The 21216-nt window shown below is 43.6% G+C and overlaps 1 protein-coding gene and 1 long non-coding RNA gene across 5 annotated transcripts in view; one reads left to right on the top strand and one right to left on the bottom strand.

Annotated features, from left to right (window-relative positions):
- Window positions 1-21216, bottom strand: part of KIAA2012 (KIAA2012 ortholog) — a 140207-nt gene that overhangs the window by 97899 nt on the left and 21092 nt on the right. For all 3 annotated transcript variants that reach the window (XM_031651451.1, XM_021923887.2, XM_017946794.3), the window contains exons 4-9: window positions 20468-20623; window positions 16075-16217; window positions 13881-14064; window positions 13112-13254; window positions 10408-10576; window positions 1706-1855 (exon numbers count right to left, since the gene is read on the bottom strand). In XM_031651451.1, coding sequence (XP_031507311.1) covers window positions 1706-1855; window positions 10408-10576; window positions 13112-13254; window positions 13881-14064; window positions 16075-16217; window positions 20468-20623 — 945 coding nt within the window. The remainder of the gene's footprint in view (window positions 1-1705; window positions 1856-10407; window positions 10577-13111; window positions 13255-13880; window positions 14065-16074; window positions 16218-20467; window positions 20624-21216) is intronic.
- Window positions 1-21216, top strand: part of LOC103876448 — a 60229-nt gene that overhangs the window by 19894 nt on the left and 19119 nt on the right. The gene's annotated exons all lie outside the window — the stretch shown is intronic.

Here is a 21216-nt window from a genome sequence, read left to right as displayed (position 1 = left end):
GTGAGCCACCGCGCCCGGCCGAAACTGCCTCTTTAGGTCCCTTTCTTTCTGCATCTACTCCCAGGTTCGGTCGCATGCATAATTTATACCAAGGGGCTTCTTAAACCAGTTTCTTCCTGGCAGAGTAGCAGAGGAGGGACAAGTTCTGGCACTCAGTTCCTGGTGGACATGGCAGCTCAACACAAGTACAGGGCAGTGCAAAATGAACACTACGGAAGATGAAAATCACTGGTGTCCTTTGTCTCATGGCTCCAGCTGTGCACCTCGCATTGTGGCCCATAAGCAGAAAGGTGCTTTTTTCTCTATTTGCAGGGTGATCCCTGCCCATATTTGGATTTTTTTTTAAAAAAGGAAACATTAAAGTCTTTAGGATCATTAACTCCCACCTAAGAGATAGACCAAATAAGCCTCTGCCTCAATAATCAAAGGACATTCTCTAAATGTTTCGAGGACGTCCTGATCTAGGTTCATTGTTTGGTTTATTCTTTTATTCTTTTTTTTTTTTTTGGTATTAGTTAGAAAATCACTATGTTGGGCTTATTCTGAAAGGAAATGTAGTATAATGAGTAAGAATATGGATTCTGGCACTGGAAGCCCTGAGCTCCAATCCTAGTGAGGCCACTTATAGTTATGTGACCTCAAACATACTACTTATCTCTCAGGGCTTCTGTTTTCTGATCTGTAAAAGGAGGAGAGGATTGCTGTGAGGAGTACCTAAGAGAATACATGTTAAAAACTAAGAACAGTGCCTGGCACAGAGGAAGAACTCCAAACACATTAATGTGCATCTTCCTATTTCTGATACCAGCAGCAGAGGTCACTTGACATCTGTGATACTGTCATCTTGCACATGCCTTTTGGAAAGGAGGCTCAGCTTTCTGAAAATGGGGAGCTTTCTAAATATGGCCTGTTACTTCTGACCTATCCAACACATAAACACAAACACTTAGATGCACCCATGTGTATATTTTCAAATGTCCACATGTCATGGAAATTGGAGTGAAGACTTTTATCAATATTATGGATTTTTTTTTTTTTTTTTTTCAGACAGGGTCTTGCTCTGTCACCCAGGCTGGAGTGCAGTGGCACAATCTCAGCTCCCTGCAACCTCTGCCTCCTGGGTTCAAGTGATTCTTGTGCCTCAGCCACCTGAGTAGCGGGGATTACAGGTGTGCACTGCCACGCCTGGCTAACTTTTTGTACTTTTAGTAGAGATGGGGTTTCGCCACATTGGTCAGGCTGGCGAACTCCTGACCTCAAGTGATCCCCACCCACCTCAGCCTCCCAAAGTTCTGGGATTATAGGCATGAGCCACCACACCCCACTGATATTATGGACTTTTTAATGAATAAATACCTATTTATAAACAGATTAGAGATGAAATTTCATTGTTTAAAAATACAGGATAAACTGTCAGGCATGCAGCAAACTTTCAGGAAGTTTGATGCCTTTCTACATCTGCAACCAGAAACTAGTAGTGGGATGAGTTAGGGAGTAGGTAACTGGTGAACTGGACACTGTTAGTTTTAGTGCAGCACTTTGGTGAAGGCAGCTCCTGCCTGCACAAAGGCCATCTTCCAGTGGTTGCCAGTGAACGAATCTCCCTTCCAGCCTCCTTTTTCTTGGCCGTGGACCATTGTGTGTCTTGCCTTGCTTCCCTTCAGAGTGAGGTTCCCGAGGGATGCTGGAGGGAGGGAGGAGCTACCTTGAGGTGAGAGTGTGTCCCTGCCCGCGTCCACTGGGAGATGCACCGTTAACTCCCGTGGCGTTTCTAAGGACACAGGCTTTAGGGGCGGTTTCCACACAGGCCTGGCTTCTTCGCTTCTTTCTGGTTCTGACTTAGGGTGTGGAGCACCTAGGAGACAAAGAGGAGGCTGAGTTGTAGCAGAGGTCTGTTGTTTTTGCCTAATGTCTCTTCTTTTGGGGACCTATGCCTTCCTTGCTCACACCATGTGGTTTGGTTGGAGCAGTGTCCATTTGCTGATTCCAGAGAGGGGCATGGAACTGAAGCCTGGCATGGGAGTACCTCATTGCCTTGGCCAGAGAGATTGGTTCTGAGGTGGGCACATGACCCTAGTCCGGTCAATCACGGGTGATTTCTGCGCTTTGCAAGAGCTTTTAAGACGCATATCCTTTCTATAGAGGTTAACAGGAAGGAGATTGGCAGGGAATTGCAGGAAGACGTCTTTATCACCTCATGGTAAGAGCCTGCTTGAGAGGAAAGGCTAACAGAGTTGAGAGACAAGTACTGCGCACACATTTTCCGAGACCTGGATTCAGCTGCTCCTGCAGTTACCTGATTCTTGCATGAACCAATTCCTTCTTTCTTTCCTTCCTTCCTTCCTTCCTCCTTTCCTTTCATCCTCTCCCCTCCCTTCGCTTCCCTCTTTCCTTCCTCCTTCCTTCCTCCTTCCTTCCCTCTCTCCCTCCCTCCCTTCCCTTCTTCCCTTCCTTCCTTCCTTCCTTTCTTCCCTTCCTTCATTTCTTCCCTTCCTTCCTTCCTTCCTTCTTTCCTTTTCCTTCTTTCCCTCTCTCCCTTTCTTCCTTCCTTCTGTCTTTCCTTCCTTTTTCCCCTTTCCTTTCTTTTAGCTTAACACATTTTGAGTTAGGCTTCTGATGCTTTTAAAGGAGGGTCCTCATGACATGTAAATGAGGGAAGAACTCCATGAATTCACTTTCTTTGTACCCGATTCCTATGTTGCATTGTCAGTGTGTTGGCAAGCTCGGTGCATCTGGTTTTAAGAATCTGGTTCATGATGGCCTGGTGGTTTTCCTCACCTTCCTATCAGGGTCATCATGGAAAATAATAAGATCGAACCCAATCTTGTGAATAGTCTTGTCTCTTTTTATTAAGAGTGTGTGTGTGTGTGTGTGTATGTATGTGTGTGTGTGTGTGTGTGTGTGTATATATATATATATAAAATTATACTTTAAGTTCTAGGGTACATGTGCACAACATGCACATTTGTTACATATGTATACATGTGCCCCATGTTGGTATGCTGCACCCCTTAACTTGTCTTTCACATTAGGTATATCTCCTAATGCTATCCCTCCCCTCTCCCCTCACCCCATGACAGGCCCTGGTATGTGGTGTTCCCTACCCTGTGTCCAAATGCTCTCATTGTTCAATTCCCACCTATGAGTGAGAACATACGGTATTTGGTTTTCTGTCCTTGCGATAGTTTGCTCAGAATGATGGTTTCCAGCTTCATCCATGTCCCTACAAAGGACATGAACTCATCCTTTTTTATGGCTGCATAGTATTCCATGGTGTATATGTGCCACTTTTTTTTTTTTTTTTTTGAGATGGAGTCTCGCTCTGTCGCCCAGGCTGGAGTGCTGTGGCCGGATCTCAGCTCACTGCAAGCTCCACCTCCCGGGTTTACGCCATTCTCCTACCTCAGCCTCCTGAGTAGCTGGGACTACAGATGCCCGCCACCTCGTCTGGCTAATTTTTTGTATTTTTTAGTAGAGACAGGGTTTCACTGTGTTAGCCAGGATGGTCTCAATCTCCTGACCTCGTGATCCGCCCTTCTCGGCCTCCCAAAGTGCTGGGATTACAGGCTTGAGCCACCGCACCCGGCCTTATGTGCCACATTTTCTTAATCCAGTCTATCATTGATAAACGTTTGGGTTGGTTCCAAGTCTTTGCTATTGTGAATAGTGCCGCAATAAACATACGTGTGCATGTGTCTTTATAGCAGCATGATTTATAATCCTTTGGATATATACCCAGTAATGGGATGGCTGGGTCAAATGGTATTTCTAGTTCTAGATCCTTGAGGAATCGCCACACTGTCTTCCACAATGGTTGAACTAGTTTACAGTCCCACCAACAGTGTAAAAGTGTTCCTATTTCTCCACATCCTCTCCAGCACCTGTTGTTTCCTGACTTTTTAATGATCGCCATTCTAACTGGTGTGAGATGGTATCACATTGTGGTTTTGCTTTGCATTTCTCTGATGGCCGGTGATGATGAGCATTTTTTTCATGTGTCTGTTGGCTGCATAAATGTCTTCTTTTGAGAAGTGTCTGTTCATATTCTTCGCCCACTTTTTGATGGGGTTGTTTGATTTTTTTCTTGTAAATTTGTTTAAGTTCTTTGTAGATTCTGGGTATTAGCCCTTTGTCAGATGGGTAGATTGCAAAAATTTTCTCCCATTCTCTAGGTTGCCTGTTCACTCTGATGGTAGTTTCTTTGCTGTGCAGAAGCTCTTTAGTTTAATTAGATCCCATTTCTCAATTTTGGCTTTTGTTGCCATTGCTTTTGGGGTTTCAGACATGAAGTCCTTGCCCATGCCTATGGCCTGAATGGTATTGCCTAGGTTTTCTTCTAGGGTTTTTATGGTTTTAGATCTGACATTTAAGTCTTTAATCCATCTTGAACTAATTTTTGTTTAAGGTATAAGGAAGGGATCCAGTTTCAGCTTTCTACATATGGCTAGCCAGTTTTCCCAGCACCATTTATTAAATAGGGAATCCTTTCCCCATTTCTTGTTTTTGTCAGGTTTGTCAAAGATCAGATGGTTGTAGATGTGTGGTATTATTTCTGAGGGCTCTGTTCTGTTCCATTGGTCTATATCTCTGTTTTGGTACCAGTACCATGCTGTTTTGGTTACTGTAGCCTTGTAGTATGGTTTGAAGTCAGGTAGTGTAATGCCTCCAGCTTTGCTCTTTTGGCTTAGGATTGTCTTGGCAATGCGGGCTGTTTTTCGGTTCCATATGAACTTTAAAGTAGTTTTTTCCAATTCTGTGAAGAAAGTCATTGGTAGCTTGATGGGGATGGCATTGAATCCATAAATTACCTTGGGCAGTATGGCCATTTTCATGATATTGATTCTTCCTATCCATGAGCATGGAAAGTTCTTCCATTTGTTTGTGTCCTCTTTTATTTTGTTGAGCAGTGGTTTGTAATTCTCCTTGAAGAGGTCCTTTACATCCCTTGTAAGTTGGATTCCTAAGTATTTTATTTTCTTTGAAGCAATTGTGAATGTGAGTTCACTCATGATTTGGCTCTCTGTTTGTCTGTTATTGGTGTATAGGAATGCTTGTGATTTTTGCACATTGATTTTGTATCCTGAGACTTTGCTGAAGCTGCTTATCAGTTTAAGAAGATTTGGGGCTGAGATGATGGGGTTTTCTAAATATACAATCATGTCATCTGCAAACAGGGACAATATGACTTCCTCTTTTCCTAGTTGAATAGCCTTTCTTTCTCCTGCCTCATTGGCGTGGCCAGAACTTCCAACACTATGTTGAATAGGAGTGGTGAGAGAGGGCATCCCTGTCTTGTGCCAGTTTTCAAAGGGAATGCTTCCAGTTTTTGCCCATTTAGTATGATATTGGCTGTGGGTTTGTCATAAATAGCTCTTATTGTTTTGAGATATGTCCCATCAATACCTAATTTATTGAGAGGTTTTAGCATGAAGGGTTGTTGAATTTTGTCGAAGGCCTTTTCTGAATCTGTTGAGATAATCATGTGGTTTTTGTCTTTGGTTCTGTTTATATGATGGATTACGTTTATTGATTTGCATATGTTGAACCAGCCTTGCATCCCAGGGATGAAGCCAACTTCATCATGGTGGATAAGCTTTTTGATGTGCTGCTGGATTCGGTTTGCCGGTATTTTATTGAGGATTTTTGCATCGATGTTCATCAGAGATACTGGTCTAAAATTCTCTTTTTTTGTTGTGTCTCTACCAAGCTTTGGTATCAGGATGATGCTGGCCTCATACAATGAGTTAGGGAGGATTTCCTCTTTTTCTATTGATTGGAATAGTTTCAGAAGGAATGGCACCAGCTCCTCTTTGTACCTCTGGTAGAATTCGGCTATGAATCTGTCTGGTCTTGGACTTTTTTGGTTGGTAGGCTCTTAATTATTGCCTCAATTTCAGAGCCTGTCATTGGTCTATTCAGGAATTCAACTTCTTCCTGGTTTAGTCTTAGGAGGGTGAACGTGTCCAGGAATTTATCCATTTCTTCTAGATTTTCTAGTTTATTTGCATAGAGGTGTTTATAGTATTCTCTGATGGTAGGTTGTATTTCTGTGGGATTGGTGGTAATATCCCCTTTATCATTTTTTATTGCATCTATTTGATTCTTCTTTCTTTTATTCTTTATTAGTTTTGCTAGTGGTCTATCTATTTTGTTGATCTTTTCAAAAAACCGGCTTCTGGATTCATTGATTTTTTGAAGGGTTTTTTTTGTGTCTCTATCTCCTTCAGTTCTGCTCTGATCTTAGTTACTTCTTCTGCTAGCTTTTGAATGTGTCTGCTCTTGCTTCTCTAGTTCTTTTAATTGTGATGTTAGGATGTCAATTTTAGATCTTTCCTGCTTTCTCTTGTGGGCATTTAGTGCTATAAATTTCCATCTACACATTGCTTTAAATGTGTCTCAAAGATTCTGGTATGTTGTGTCTTTGTTCTCATTGGTTGCAAAGAACATCTTTATTTCTGTCTTCATTTCATTATGTACCCAGTAGTCATTCAGGAGCAGGTTGTTCAGTTTCTATGTGGTTGAGTGGTTTTGAGTGAGTTTCTTAATCCTGAATTCTAGTTTGATTGCACTATGGTCCGAGAGACAGTTTGTTATAATTTCTGTTGTTTTACATTTGCTGCGGAGTGCTTTACTTCCAACTATGTGGTCAATTCTGGAATAAGTGTGATGTGGTGCTGAGAAGAATGTATATTCTGTTGATTTGGGATAGAGAGTTCTGTAGATGTCTATTAGGTCTGCCTGGTGCAGAGCTGAGTTCAATTCCTGAATATCCTGGTTAACTTTTTGTCTTGTGGATCTAATGTTGACAGTGGGGTGTTAAAGTCTGCTATTATTATTTTGTGGGAATCTAAGTCTCTTTGTAGGTCTCTAAGGACTTGCTTTACGAATCTGGGTGCTCCTGTATTGGGTGCATATATATTTAGGATAGTTAGCTCTTCTTGTTGAATTGATCCCTTTACCATTATGTAACGGCCCTCTTTGTCTCTTCTGATCTTTGTTGGTTTAAAGTCTGTTTTATCAGATACTAGGATTGCAACGCCTGCTTTTTTTTGTTTTCCATTTGCTTGGTAGATCTTCCTCCATCCCTTTATTTTGAGCCTATGTGTGTCTCTGCATGTGAGATGTGTCTCCTGAATACAGCAGACTGATGGGTCTTGACTCTTTATCCAATTTGCCAGTCTGTGTCTTTTAATTGGGGCATTTAGCCCATTTACATTTAAGGTTAATATTGTTATGTGTGAATTTGATCCTCTCATTTTGGCGTTAGCTGGTTATTTTGCTCGTTAGTTGATGCAGTTTCTTCCTAGCATCGATGGTCTTTACAATTGGGCATGTTTTTGCAGTGGTTGGTATTGGTTGTTCCTTTCCATGTTTTGTGCTTTCTTCAGGAGCTCTTGTAAGGCAGGCCTGCTGGTGACAAAATCTCTCAGCATTTGCTTGTCTGTAAAGGATTTTATTTCTCCTTCACTTATGAAGCTTAGTTTGGCTGGATATGAAATTCTGGGTTGAAAATTTTTTTTTTTTTTTTGAGACGGGGTCTCTCTCTGTCGCCCCAGGCAGGAGTGCAGTGGCCGGATCTCAGCTCACTGCAAGCTCTGCCTCCCGGGTTCACACCATTCTCCTGCCTCAGCCTCCCGTGTAGCTGGGACTACAGGCGCCCGCCCCCTCGCCGGCTAGTTTTTTGTATTTTTTAGTAGAGACGGGGTTTCACCTTGTTAGCCAGGATGGTCTTGATCTCCTGACCTCGTGATTCACCCATCTCGGCCTCCCAAAGTGCTGGGATTACAGGCTTGAGCCACCGCGCCCGGCCAAAAATTTAAGAATATTGAATATTGGTCCCCACTTTCTTCTGGCTTGTAGAGTTTCTGCTGAGAGTTCTGCTGTTAGTCTGATGGGCTTCGCTTTGTGGGTAACCCGACCTTTCTCTCTGGCTGCCTTTAACATTTTTTCCTTCATTTCAACTTTGGTGAATCTGACAATTATGTGTCTTGGAGTTGCTCTTCTTGAGGAGTATCTTTGTGGCATTCTCTGTATTTCGAATTTGAATTTTGGCCTGCCTTGCTAGGTTGGGGAAGTTCTCCTGGATAATGTCCTGCAGAGTGTTTTCCAGCTTGGTTCCATTCTCTCCGTCACTTTCAGGTACACCAATCAGACATAGATTTGGTCTTTTCACATAGTCCCATATTTCTTGGAGGCTTTGTTCATTTCTTTTCACTCTTTTTTCTCTAAACTTCTCTTCTTGCTTCATTTCATTCGTTTGATCTTCAGTCACTGATACCCTTTCTTCCAGTTGATCAAATCGGCTACTGAAGCTTGTGCATGCGTCACGCAGTGCTCGTGCCATGGTTTTCAGCTCCATCAGGTCATTTAAAGTCTTCTCTACACTGTTTATTCTAGTTAGCCATTCATCCAATCTTTTTTCCAAGGTTTTTAGCTTCTTTGCAATGGGTTTGAACATCCTTCTTCAGCTCGGAGAAGTTTGTTGTTAACGATCTTCTGAAGCCTTCTTCTCTCAACTTGTCAAAGTCATTTTCCATTCAGCTTTGTGCCATTGCTGGCGAGGAGCTGCGTTCCTCAGTTGGAAATGCAGAAATCACCCGTCTTCTGCGTCGCTCACGCTGGGAGCTGTAGACTGGAGCTGTTCCTATTTGGCCATCTTGGAACCTCCCAAGTATATCTTTTCATTCTGATGTTTTGACATCTGAGACCTGACTGTCCCTCCGAGGGCTGGCCAATTCCTAGAGACAGTAAATGACTCACCTGGGAACATACCTGTCATATGCACCCCCACCAACCCAGAGTTCCTAATGCCCAACAACCTCCTTTATCAAACTCATACATTCCCAGGCTACCATCTGCCTGCTGTAATTATCAGAGGACCAGTACCAGACAGCAAGGGACAGCCCCTATGCCAGAGAGCTGGCTGAATTACTCAAACTAGACAATTCTAAATCTGCTTAGATTGCTTACTCTGCCTTGCCTATATTCCTTCTATGAAAACCACAATACGGCCTCTTGCCTGTGCTCCCTGCCTTCTGCCTCCTGGAGGTTGGTGCGCCCCCGTGTGGCCCTGCATGGTGTGGCATGCCTCCTCCTCTTGGGAACTGTGAGTAACAAACGATCTTTTCATTGCCAGCTGTCTCCTGATCTGTTGGCCTCACCACACCTGAATAAGAAGACCTGCATTTTAAAACACTGTGTTGTTGATTTTTTTTTTTTTTTTTTTTTTTAGGGAGCTGAGTAATTTTTTTGGCAAGGTAAAATCCACATATAGTGAATTGCACAGATCTTAAGTGTACAGTTCAATGAGTTTTGACACACCCATAATCCATACAACCAACCCAGAGTGAGAACATTTTCATCACCCAAGAAAGTTCCTTCATGTCCCCTTCAATTGGTCTTTTAAGCTCCACTGTTTGGCATTCTTTCCAATGAGCAGTCCAAACAGTCTTAGAACAAAATGGCTGCCTGTGTGATTCTCAGGAGTCAAACTCTCTAAAAAGCCAGTGGCAGTCTCAGCTGAAGTTTCTAGAAAACTCAGAACTAGGACTCCTGTCAAAACTAGGACACCTTTTGCCTCAAAGGGCCCGGAGAAGTCCCGGAGCAAGAATGTGTCTTAAACAAGAGTACTATGGAATGAAAGGAAAGTCGGAAAGAGTTTTTCCTTGTGATACAGGGTGAGACGTCACTCAGAGGCTTCGCCTAAAAAGCCCACATCGCCAGTTGGAATTGATCTCCCTTGCTCATATTCTCTTAGAACTTTGCTTAGAAGCACATAATCTCTGTCCTGGCAAAGATTATGGAGGTCATCCCTTACAAAATAACCTAATTCAAAATCAGGAAAATGACTTTTTGGATGAACTTTTATCTTTCTTTTATAAAATGGAGATGCAAAGATTCAAGTGTCATTTTTACTTTGGCTGCCAGGAAACTCAGCTAAATCCAGTACTTACGTCAAACCATGAATTCATCTCAGATGTCTGATAACATCTATTTCTCTACTCCTTTTACCTAGTTTTTTTTTTTTTTTTCCAATTTCAATTTTAGTTGTCTTGTTTTATACATTGATTTTTTTGTAAGCTGCCTGAAAAGTTCTTGCCCCTTTATAACACCTATGGTGCACTAGACTTATTTATGTATATACCTGTCTTCCTTTCTCTTCCACAGCTTAACAAAATGCATTGCTTAATGAAGGGTATAATAAATATGTTAAAAATCCAATTGAATATGATCAGAAGAGATCTTCTTCTAGATTTTACCCTTTTTCCTTCTTTAAAAAATATTCTCTGAAGGGGATGACCATAGGGAAGGTCAGCCATGATGTAGGAGCAGGTAGAATTGGCAGGACCCTCTCCCGCCCACCATCCCAGGCTCTCCCTCAGGAGCACCCATGCACCTGGGACCTACCTCTTCTGTGGGCTTTCTCTTTTGGCGGGTGTTGGATGTGGTAATGAATCTCCACTGGGAAGATGAAGAGCTCTGTTGGGGGCTCATTGGCTTTAAATTGACTCTTCAGGGGCTCCAAGACTCTGGGTGGTTCTTCTGAGATAGGAGGTAATTTCAAAGCCTTTGGTGCCTGAAGAAAATTTAAAAACAAAACGAACATGGCAGGTGTCCAAACCCTGCTGCCTGCAGGGGCAAACGATACTGTCTCTTATTGTATCTCTTGCACCCGGAGCTGCTGAGAGAGGTAAGCTAATCCAGCTGGGAGCCGGTATCTGACTTCAGTGGTACCACTTGGTGTCCTGGGATCCAGAATATGCCCCTGTTAATCCTGCCTGTGATTCCTCTGAGAATTATAAACATGCTCAGTTTAAGAGCCTTTGAGAGGATATATAGTCTTTCTTTTTCTTGCAGCTGGAAAAACTGAGCCAGACTAATATGACATATCTGAGATCTCTTTGAACTGATTGGGAGAAATCTCAGCATATGTTGTTAAGGGAAAAAGCAAAGTACAGAACATTGTTTGAGCAAGCTTTCCACTAAGAAGCGGCAGGAAATAGCATTTGTGATTGCTGACCTTATCTATGCTAAGCCACAGTTTCTTCCTCTGTAAAATAAGAGTAATCATACTATCTACATCATAAGGTTGTTGTAAGAATTAAATGAGCTAATATATGCAATTATAATAGTGTTTGAAACTAGGATTATTTCCATATTTCTTTGAGAGTAGACTCTCTTCTCATTAGCATTTATCTAGCCACTAGCAGAAAAAATGGGAGCTTTTTCATGCTTGTGTAATATGAACATAGCTGAAAAAGAATCATTGTGTGGCAGAATCAGCAACTGATTTTGTCCAGTTTTTTTCTGTCCCCCAAAAAGTGTGTGTGTGTGTATGTGTATGTGTATGTGTATGTGTATGTGTATGTGTGTGTGTATATGAGAGATTCACTGGGGGTAGTAGAGCCTCCTGTTTCTAATTATTCAGAGGTTGCTGAAAATTTCTCCTTTTAGTTTGCAACTTTTAACATAGGAACTTGGCTCTGTGAAATGTATACATGTGCTGGTTTCAGGAGTTCAGTTTCATAGGAAGAAAAAGAAAAGCATTAGGCCTGCTGTTTGCTCCTGGTCCAAAGAAATCTGGGAAGTCAGACACCCTTCTAGTGTCTCCTTTTTAGTACTCAAAAAGAAAAAAAAAGATCAGAAGCATACATAAGCAACCTGTGTATTTAGAGTTGATTGAAGAAGGAAATTCAACCAAATCTTTGCAGGGTAATATTTATAATTTCGAGACATTAAGCAAATGATAAACCAAACACACGCACATAGGATCTTTATGTTCCTGGAGACCTTCACTGTCCAGGTGCCGGCTGCCCACACCAACTGCCCTGTTTTGAATACTGACCGTGTGCATTTTGTTTGACAAGGTTTGCATTGAGAAATCAATGTGGACACTCAAATGATTTGTGTGAGGTATGGCTGACAAGCCAAGATTTAATTTCTTTACCCTAATTAAAAATTTACAGAGTTTTAGTATGGTGGAAAATATTGCTTTGCTCTGTGAAACCACATACATGGGCGGAGGGAACAGACACCTTTCCTCTGGGCCTGGCTCAGTTCTGAGCGGACCCAGGAGCAAAGTTGAGGGCTTTCCTTAGGCCTGTGGTGAGCCTGGCACGTCAGGCCTGCTGTTCACTCCTGCACCAAAGGAACCTGGGAAGACAGAAGCCCTTCTGGTGTGGATGGAAAGGTTTAGATCAACTCAGACACAGGAAATATGAGAAAATCTTGAACAGACTGTAAACAACCTCCCTCACTGGCAGCAGGACCACCTGCAGTGCCCATGGCTGCTTGAGGAACACCTCAGATGACACGAATCCCTACAATTAATCAACATCACTGTAGATCACAGTCAGATACAATGTACTTTCCTAAAAGTGCTTCATCTTTTCTACCAGCCCTGTAAGGTTGATGTTATTATCTGTATACACAGATAATATATATAATAAAGTCACTGTGCTCAGAGTGTGTGAGTGACCTGCTCATGTTCCCATGGCTACTCCGGGCAGAACATCCTGGGGCCCTTGCTTGTCCCCAGTCATCACTGGTGCTTCCAAACACTGAAGAAAGGCCCACATAGAACTGCAAGGCAGGACCAGACCAGAGACAGCCAAGGGCATCTCTAATAAAGAAGGTGTATTTGGCTCCCAAAGGAGGTGGATAGACTTGCAAAATTTCCCCTACATTTTCAAAGGCGATAGACCCTCAGTGGAGCCAAACTGTTGCTGGATTGAAGATCTCCAGCATTTTGAATCTGAAGTGGGTTTACTGCTTACAAACTCAAATTCTGTCCTTTAAAACGTTTACAGATAATCCCTTGCCCCTTAAGAAATCAAAGAATTCTGTCGCTGTCGGGGAGTGTGGTAATAACACATGCTTTAAGGTAGAATTGGTGGCAGCTGAAATTCCTTGCCCTTCACAATTTTCAATCTTTAGTAAATTACTACAGTTCTATTCCAGCTCCGCCTGGTCAGCTCAGACGCTAGAGATGCCAGTTCTCTTCTGAGACATCCTTCTGAGTCACCTTATTTCTAGATTGCGATTAATCTCTCTCTCTTCCCTCCTCTCTCTCTCTTTCTCCTGCGTGCACAAACATACATATACACACAACCTTTTTCTTCTTCACTTCCCCAGGGGTGATTATTCCGGAGCCAGTGGCAGATGCTACAGGAGGGAAGAGGCATCTTTCAGCAGGAAGCGCCTGTAACAAGTGGCCGCTTCTGGCCTTGTGGAGTTTCACATTCCTTTGTTTATCTTTAAAAACAGGATGAGAATGAGAATATATTAATTGCAGGTATGGGGATGAACAGCTGAGTTTTGACCTTTATCATATTGTGGTTAATGGGGAGAAAGGCAGGGAGTGTGCTTGGGCGCTGGGACAGCCCTAGCCTTGCGGGAGGGAGGTTCAGAGAGCCCTAGTCTCCTGATCTGGGTTGAGGTCTTGCTGGCTGAGTCAGGCGGTAAAGAGAACGATAACGATAATAATTAATATTTATTGAGCTCTAAATATGGGGAAAGAGTTATGTAGATATTTCATGTACATTAACTCAATTTACACAATAGACTTATGGGGTTATCATTATCCCCATTCTACAGATGAGAAAACTGAGCATCAGCAATATTGGTTAATATGCCCAAGCTCACAGCTGTAAGTGGGGGTAACTTGAGCCCAGAAAGTGTGATTTCCGAATGCATGCAGCTAAGCACTAGACAAAGAGGCACCTGCCAGAGTCTCATTCCCATGTCCAGCTAGATTCTGGCTTTTATTTTCTAAGGTGAGTGGCACAAGGAAGTGATGTTTGGCATGCTTCAGTGTCCTTATATGAACTCTGCATGACTGGGTTTACCCAGATCAGTGAGCAAGACATTTGGGTTCTTACCGCTGAGATCTGCCTTCCTATTAGGGAAGGTGCCTCCACAGAATGTAATGTGGGATTTGTCACTTGGGAGACAAGAGTAATCGATGTGGCCATGCCCAAAGGCCTTCCTGAAGGTTTGCTGTGTCTTTTCATTGTATCTTTCCTTTGAAGCATATAAACGAAGGTGATTCTCTAGTGACGTGTCCTAGGGAACGACAAATACACATTCCTGTAAACAGGCTGTTGTAAAGGGCAGAGCAGGTTTCTTTAACAGCCCTCGTGGTTAGGCTTGTGGTTTCAAGTATGAAATTTCCTTTGCAGGTTGGGAAGAAAAATAAGGTTATAACAGCAAGCTCTCTAATGCTGTTTATTACAATAAAACATTTTATTGTTGTTGATAGAAAGAATGATACTTAGCCATGCCTGACATATAGTGCTATCTTGTGAAAAAAATCACAAAATTTTGATTAAAAATCAAAATGAAGTGCTAGTATTGGTGTCTTTATCCATTATGAAATGTTTCTCAGGCTGAACACAGTGGCTCACACCTGTAATCCTAGCACTTTGGGAGGCCTAGGGAGGAGGATTGCTTGAGCTCAGGAGTTTGAGACCAGCCTGGGCAACATGGCAAGACCCAATCTCTACAAAAAAATTTAAAAAATTAGCCAGGCACGGTGGCACACACTTGTAGTCCCAGCTACTTAGGCGGCTGAGGCAAGAGGATTGCTTGAGCCCAGGAGGTCAAGGCTGTAGTGAGCTGTGGTAGCGCCTCTGCACTCCAGCCTGGGCAACAGAGCAAGATCGTGTCCCTTCCCTATCACCCCCCAAAAATAAAGGTCTCTCCCCACTGCCCTTCCACTCTGTGGCTCTTCTCCCCCTTTCCTCTTCTCCTTGGTGTATGACCTTCTTGTAAGTCAAATGAGTTTATTCAGGATGGGAGCAGACATTGTCTATGTTGCTCTGAACAATTGTTATCTTGTACACACACACACACACACACACACAGCCTTAGAGTTTAGAAAGTGTTTCTACATTGTAACTCATTTAATCCTCACAGTAACCTTGTGAGACATATGATAATAGCTCCATTTTACAGAAGAGGTGAATTCAGGCTCAAAGTTAGTTAACGATTCTTGAACAGGCTTATCATAACTAGCAAAAAGCAGGACCCAAACCAAGGCTTTTCTGAGTCTAAGGCAATAGCTATTTTCCAAACAAGATTAACAGCTGCCAAGATGAGCAAAGAGTCAGGGGAGAATCTGTGGTTACCTAAGTTTGGAAAACCCAGAGTTTAACAAAGTTAAGCTGGTGACTATGTTATAGAACTTCTTGAAGTTCTCTGTATCTATGCATGTGACTTTCCAGGAGGAGAAGGCATGCAGAACTTCCCCAATGTATTTGCCTATGAAACTCTTATTTATTTATTTAGAGGCAGGGTTTTGCTCTGTTGCCTAGGCTGGAGTGCAATGGTGCGATCTTGGCTTACTACAACCTCCTCCTCCCAGGTTCAAGCGATTCTCCTGCCTCAGCCTCCCGAGTAACTGGGATTACAGTGCCTGCCACCATGCTTGGCTAATTTTTGTATTTTTAGTAGAGACGGGGTTTTGCCATGTTTGGCCAGGCTGGTCTCGAACTCCTGGCCTCAGGTGATCCATCTGCCTCGGTCTCCCAAAGTGCTGGGATTACAGGCGTGAGCCACCGCACCCAGCCAAAATTTTGTTAAATGGAGCATCTTGCAATGCTAGAGTTCTATATGTGACACTTCGGGGAAATGGTGGTCAAAAGGGTCAAAGTACTCTTCCCTTCTGTGGAGGTATCAAGAAATGGCAAAGGGAGAGCGAATCCTCTCGGTAGTCAAGAACAATGACAGAGGAGAGCACATTAGAAGTGGTACCTCTGGCCAGGCGCGGTGGCTCATGCCTGTAATCCTAGCACTTTGGGAGGCTGAGGCCGGCAGATTGCCTGAGCTTAGGAGTTCGAGACCAGCCTGGGCAACATGGTGAAACCCCATCTCTACTAAAATACAAAAAAGTAGCCAGGCCTGGTGGTACTTACCTGTAGTCCCAGCTACTCGGGAGGCTGAGGCAGGAGAAATGCTTGAACCTGAGAGGTGGAGGTTGCAGTGAGCCAAAATCACGCCATTGCACTCCAGCCTGGGTGACAGAGTGAGACTCCATCTAGGGGGAAAAGAAAAAAAAAAAAAAAGAAATGGTACCTCTGCCCACGTTTCGTCTTCCTGCCAGGGCTGCTTCCTGAGTGGTGGCAAGCGAGTCCCCTGACTGCCATGGTTCTTGGCTAGAGGGCCCTGGTCCACATGTCCAGCAGCTCCAGCTTCCCCTTCATCCAGGCCCTGTTGACCTGCCAAGGTGAACAACGGGTCAGCTCGTCACCCTGGAAATGGACGCGGTGTTCTTGCTGCCTCCAAACTGCCTCCCTTCTTGCTTCTCTGAGTAAAGGTGCTCAAGGCCCTCCCTTGCTCCCCCTCCTCCCTTATTCGGTATTTCTGATAGTGCCTCCTTGGAAGTGGCAGCCAGGTCTGTGGAAACAGAGTTGCACTAGCAGTCAGGAGGCTCAGGGTTGAGTCTTCATTTCTTAGACACAGTTTCCCCATCTGTAAAATGGGGATATGGATTTCTTGCCCTCACTTCCTTGTAGAGTTATCTGGAGCTCAAATAAGATAATGAATGTGACAGCCCTTTGTAAACTGTGAGGGATTAGTGGATGACAGTGGTGTGATTATGGTGGCGTGACCTGCAGCCTGCTCTGTTGTCATGGAGGTGCTCAGCCTGAAGCAAGCTCTTGGGATTCCAGGGCTGTCTCCTGGCTCTTTATTTGTAGAAAAGCCTCTGCCGAATGCAATGAGGTGAGACTGCTGTTTAGCTCTCTGAGCTTATACTGTCTGCAACCCTCAGGAAGGATCTGAGTCAACAGATGACTCCAACATAGTTAACAAATCTTTCATCAATGGTTTAAGGGGTCCTGCAGCTGTTTTCATCACTTTCTCAAGGTAGATTTATTGCTGAAACAGTCTGGCAAAGCTTCCTTGTTTGGAGCCAAGTTTTAGCAATACCTTTATTCCCAGCATGCGGCTCCATGGAACAATGCGGGGTTGTCTTTCAACTAGGGGCTCTGGAAGGCTTTGGGGGCCTGTGTGTGATGGATCACAAGACCTCTGGGAGCTGCTTCTCCTCCTGCCTCCAGCCAGCCTCACCTTCCCTCTCGGCTCCCGTTCATTATTTCCATCCTTGGCGTCACTGGGCCAAGAGTCAATCGCCCACAGGTGGGGCTACTCCCTCCCTCCAGCTCTCCTTCCTTTGCCCAGTGGCTCCTGAAGGCCGTGCTAGAAGTGAACTGAGGCTGAGTGTTGGTGGAAGAAATACAGGCTCAGGCCCAGGTTCAGGTTCAGAGGGTCTGCTCTGATTTTAGTGGCCCAGGGAAATCTGATGGGCTGGGGACTCATTAATATGAGGTGACCCGGGGGCTACATTAGGACTGCTCCTGAGAGGATCTCAACTCCATACAGAGAGCAGCACTAAAGACCTTTGGGGATATTCTAGAATGATTCCTTGTAGAATGATTCCTTGGGGTCAAACCGGATACTAACTAGGTCCACCTTTTCTGGTCAGATTCACCTGGAACCAAATGCATTTCTGAGGGTGGAGGAAGTGAAACTCTAGCCAAATGGTCACTTACCTACTAAATAGTTTTTTTTGTTTTGTTTTGTTTTTTTGTGGGGGGCGCAGGGGACATAGTCTCACTCTGTTGCCCAGGCTGGAATGCAGTGGTGTTATCTTGGCTCACTGCAACCTCCACCTCCCAGGTTCAAGTGATTCTCCTGCCTCAGCCTCCCGAGTAGCTGGGTTCATAGGCATGCACCACCACACCCAGCTAATTTTTGTATTTTTAGTAGAGACGGGGGTTTCACCATGTTGGCCAGACTGGTCTCAAACTGCTGACGTCAAGTGATCCACCTGCCTCAGTCTCCCAAAGTGTTGGGATTACAGGCGTGAGCCACTGCGCCCAGTCTGAACAGTCTTACACATTGGGTCTCTAAGTTGGGGTAGGGGGCATTGTGAGTAGGCGGAACAGAGAGACAATTTTCCCTTTGGTGATATCCCAGGTGAGTTTGAATATGTGACTCAAGCAACGCGAGGGGAAACAGAATTTTTTTCTTAGTAAACATCATCATCTGATTCATTTATTTGTGCTTAATAGAAACAGATTTGCAAGTAAAGTATTGGAAGCTTCAGTTGTTGAAAGGAGACCACAAAACTTAGTCTCTCTGGATCTCAGATATGGATTCAGATAATCCAGATAATGTGCCTTGGAGTAGCTCTGTCCTCTCCTGTTATTTTTCACAAACAACCAGGGAGGAAGGAATGCAGACCCCAGTATTTGCATTTTACATATGCACAAACTGAAGATGCAGAGAGCATAAGTGACTTAGCCAACATCCTATTGTTGGAGACCTGGGATTTGCAGCTGGGACTTTTGCTACTTCTTCAGATACAGTGTTGGGCAAAGAGAGGGAAACCAGTGGAAGATAAGGTTCAAACAAATGAAAACATCAGTCAGGGTTCAAGTTACAGCCACTGAACTATTTTTGCTTCTTTTAAAATAGATTTTTTTGGCCACTGTGATCATGGGTAATTGGGCATTCCAACAAGCTAAGGAGGTATAATGAACATTTACTGAGCACGTAGTATGTGCCCGCTTCTAGTACTACAGTATCTCATTTAATTCCCACATGCAACCCTGTGAGATAAAGATGGGTATGGTCATCTCCATTTCATAAATGAGAAAACCGAGGCCCAGAGTGGCTATATGGCTTGGAATCAGTGCTAATGGTCACATGTTTAATCACTATTTGATACAGTCTCTTTGTTTTCTGCCTGATTGTGACAGCTCCTTAGTATATGGCATCAATTAGGAAAGTCACTTTATCCCTCAGGTGTGCAGTGTTACTCCAGCCATAAAATGAAAGCCCTGAGGCCGAGAGCAGTGACTGATGCCTGTAATCCCAGCACTTTGGGAGGCCAAGGGGGGAGGAGCACTTGAGAACAGGAGTTTGAAACCAGCCTGGGCAACATGGTGAAACCCCATCTCTACAAAAAAATACAAAAATTAGCTGGGAGTGGTGATGTGCTCCTACAGTTCCAGCTACTTAGGAGGCTAAGTGGGAGGATCGCTTGAGCCCAGGAATTCAAGGCTGCAGTGAGCCGTAATCACATGGCTGCACTTCGGCTTGGGTGACAGAACAAGAGCAAGACCTTGTCTCTAAAAAAAAAAAATAAAAAGTAGAATAAAATAAAAAAGAAAAGAAAAAGAAAAAAAGAGACTCAAGTGAGATGTGTGGTTGGTTGAACTATGTAATGGCCTCAGGTTCTGAGAACCTGCCATGTTCTTCTCCATTCATTTGATAAACCAGATTCTCTACTTATCCTGACCAGATCATTTCCCCAAAGATGGGGGTTGGTCTGCCACTGCCACTGTTTCTGGAAAATTTCATTACACATATTTTAGAGGCAGGGTCTCAGGCTGGAGTGCAGTGGTGCCATCATAGCTCACTACAGCCTTGAATTCCTGGGCTCAAGTGATCCTCCTGCCTCAACCTCCCAAGTAGCTGGGACTACAGGCATGTGCCACCACGCCCAGCTTAAATTTTAAATTTTTTGTAGAGACAGGGTCTCACTATGTTGCCCAGGCTGGTCTCAAACTCCTAGCCTCAAGCAATCCTCCCTCCTTGGCCTCCCAAAATGTTGGGATTACAGGAATGAGCCACTGAGTCTGGCCAAAAATCTTATGTTGGGCTCTTGTTCTTTTATTTTCTCAAGAACTCTGCTACCAGCCAAGGCTCTTGTCTTTGCCTATTACTGCTACCCAGTTGTCTTTTCACATCTCCCTTACCAAAGGCAACTTCTGGCTCTTTTAATGCTTCAAGTTCCATAGAATAATATTGACAGGGTCAACCCCCATACTACTAAACAGTTTACAGATGGCTTGCCATAATTTTCTGTATAGCCACGATGTAGATCTTATTGTGCCCATTACAGAGATGAGCAAACAGAAGCTCAAAGAGGTTAAATGACTTGCTTAAGATCTTACACTAGTAAGTGAGAGAACAGCCATTTTGATACACATTTCTGGCTCCAAATCCTATATATATATTTCACATTATATTGCCACAAAAATCACAGGATTAAGGAATATAAGAGTGAAACAGATCTAAGAAATCATCTAAAATCTAGAGTCTAGACCTACACTGCCAAACACAGTAGCCACCAGCTGCATGTGGTTATTTAGATATAAATTAATTAATATAAAATAAAATAAAAAGCTCAGTTTCACTGTTGTAATTACTACATTTCAAGTGCTCAATAGCCACATGTTGCTAATGGCCACTTTATTGGACAGCCCATAGGGAACATTCCATCACTGTGAAAAGCGTTATTGGACAGTGCTGGTCTGCACTCACCCCTCATTTTACAGATTGAGGACTATGCAACCCAGAATCCGAAGACCTTGTTTTGGGAAACGCCATTTTAAGGTGTTAACAATTCAAATATCTGAGAACCGGTCATAAAATCAACATGCAAATCAACATGTACCTTGTTCAAAAGATTTTCCTTGTTGAATCCAAAATGAAGGGAAGACAGGCAGGAGATGGTATTTTGGGGGTACACCTGAAAGATCTTGTTGTGGCCTGAGCTTCTTTGGTACATTAAGTTGACTGTCCTGGAGCAGCACAGAATCCTTGATGTATCCTGAAGAGCAGATCAGGGGATATTGATAGAAACAGTGGTCGCCAACTTCAAGTTCTCAGCGGTAACTACAAGGTTCCTCACTTGCACTAGTCTTGGCTTTGGACATTGCCCATTAGGGAAGACAATTAGAAGATGAGGGAGATTAAAAAGTCGGATAGAACCCATAGAGGCTTGTCTATCCAGTGTCTTAGGTGCTTCTGGTTCTGTGCTACATGTGTACTTCCTCCATCCCATCATTCCCAAGAAATGGGTCTCCCTGGTGGAAGGAACATGGCTGCTTCTTTGGGGGCAAAAAGCTCCTCCTGCCTCAGGAGGAGATCCAGTGGTAGTGGATGTATCCTATTTGCTTCTGTAGGCCCCATGGTCAGCAGCCTCCTCAATCCATCATTCTATAAGTATTTATTGAGGGCTTCTCTATGGGCTCACCCCTCAGCTAGTCAGTGAAGTAGATACAATGGAACCAAACTTGGGCCCTTTTAAAAGGCACTCAATAGTCTATTGGAGAGGCAAAGCTCTCTTGTGTTCTGTATGGCTCTGAGTGTCAGTGTAATATAAGGTCAGAAAACAAGGAGCTCAATATTGACTGGAGTTTT

This window comes from Papio anubis, chromosome 10, assembly GCF_008728515.1.
Source record: "Papio anubis isolate 15944 chromosome 10, Panubis1.0, whole genome shotgun sequence".
Classification (NCBI taxonomy): domain Eukaryota; kingdom Metazoa; phylum Chordata; class Mammalia; order Primates; family Cercopithecidae; genus Papio; species Papio anubis.
The sequence above is the reverse complement of the archived record's forward strand: the minus strand, read 5'-3'. Positions and strand labels throughout refer to the sequence as shown.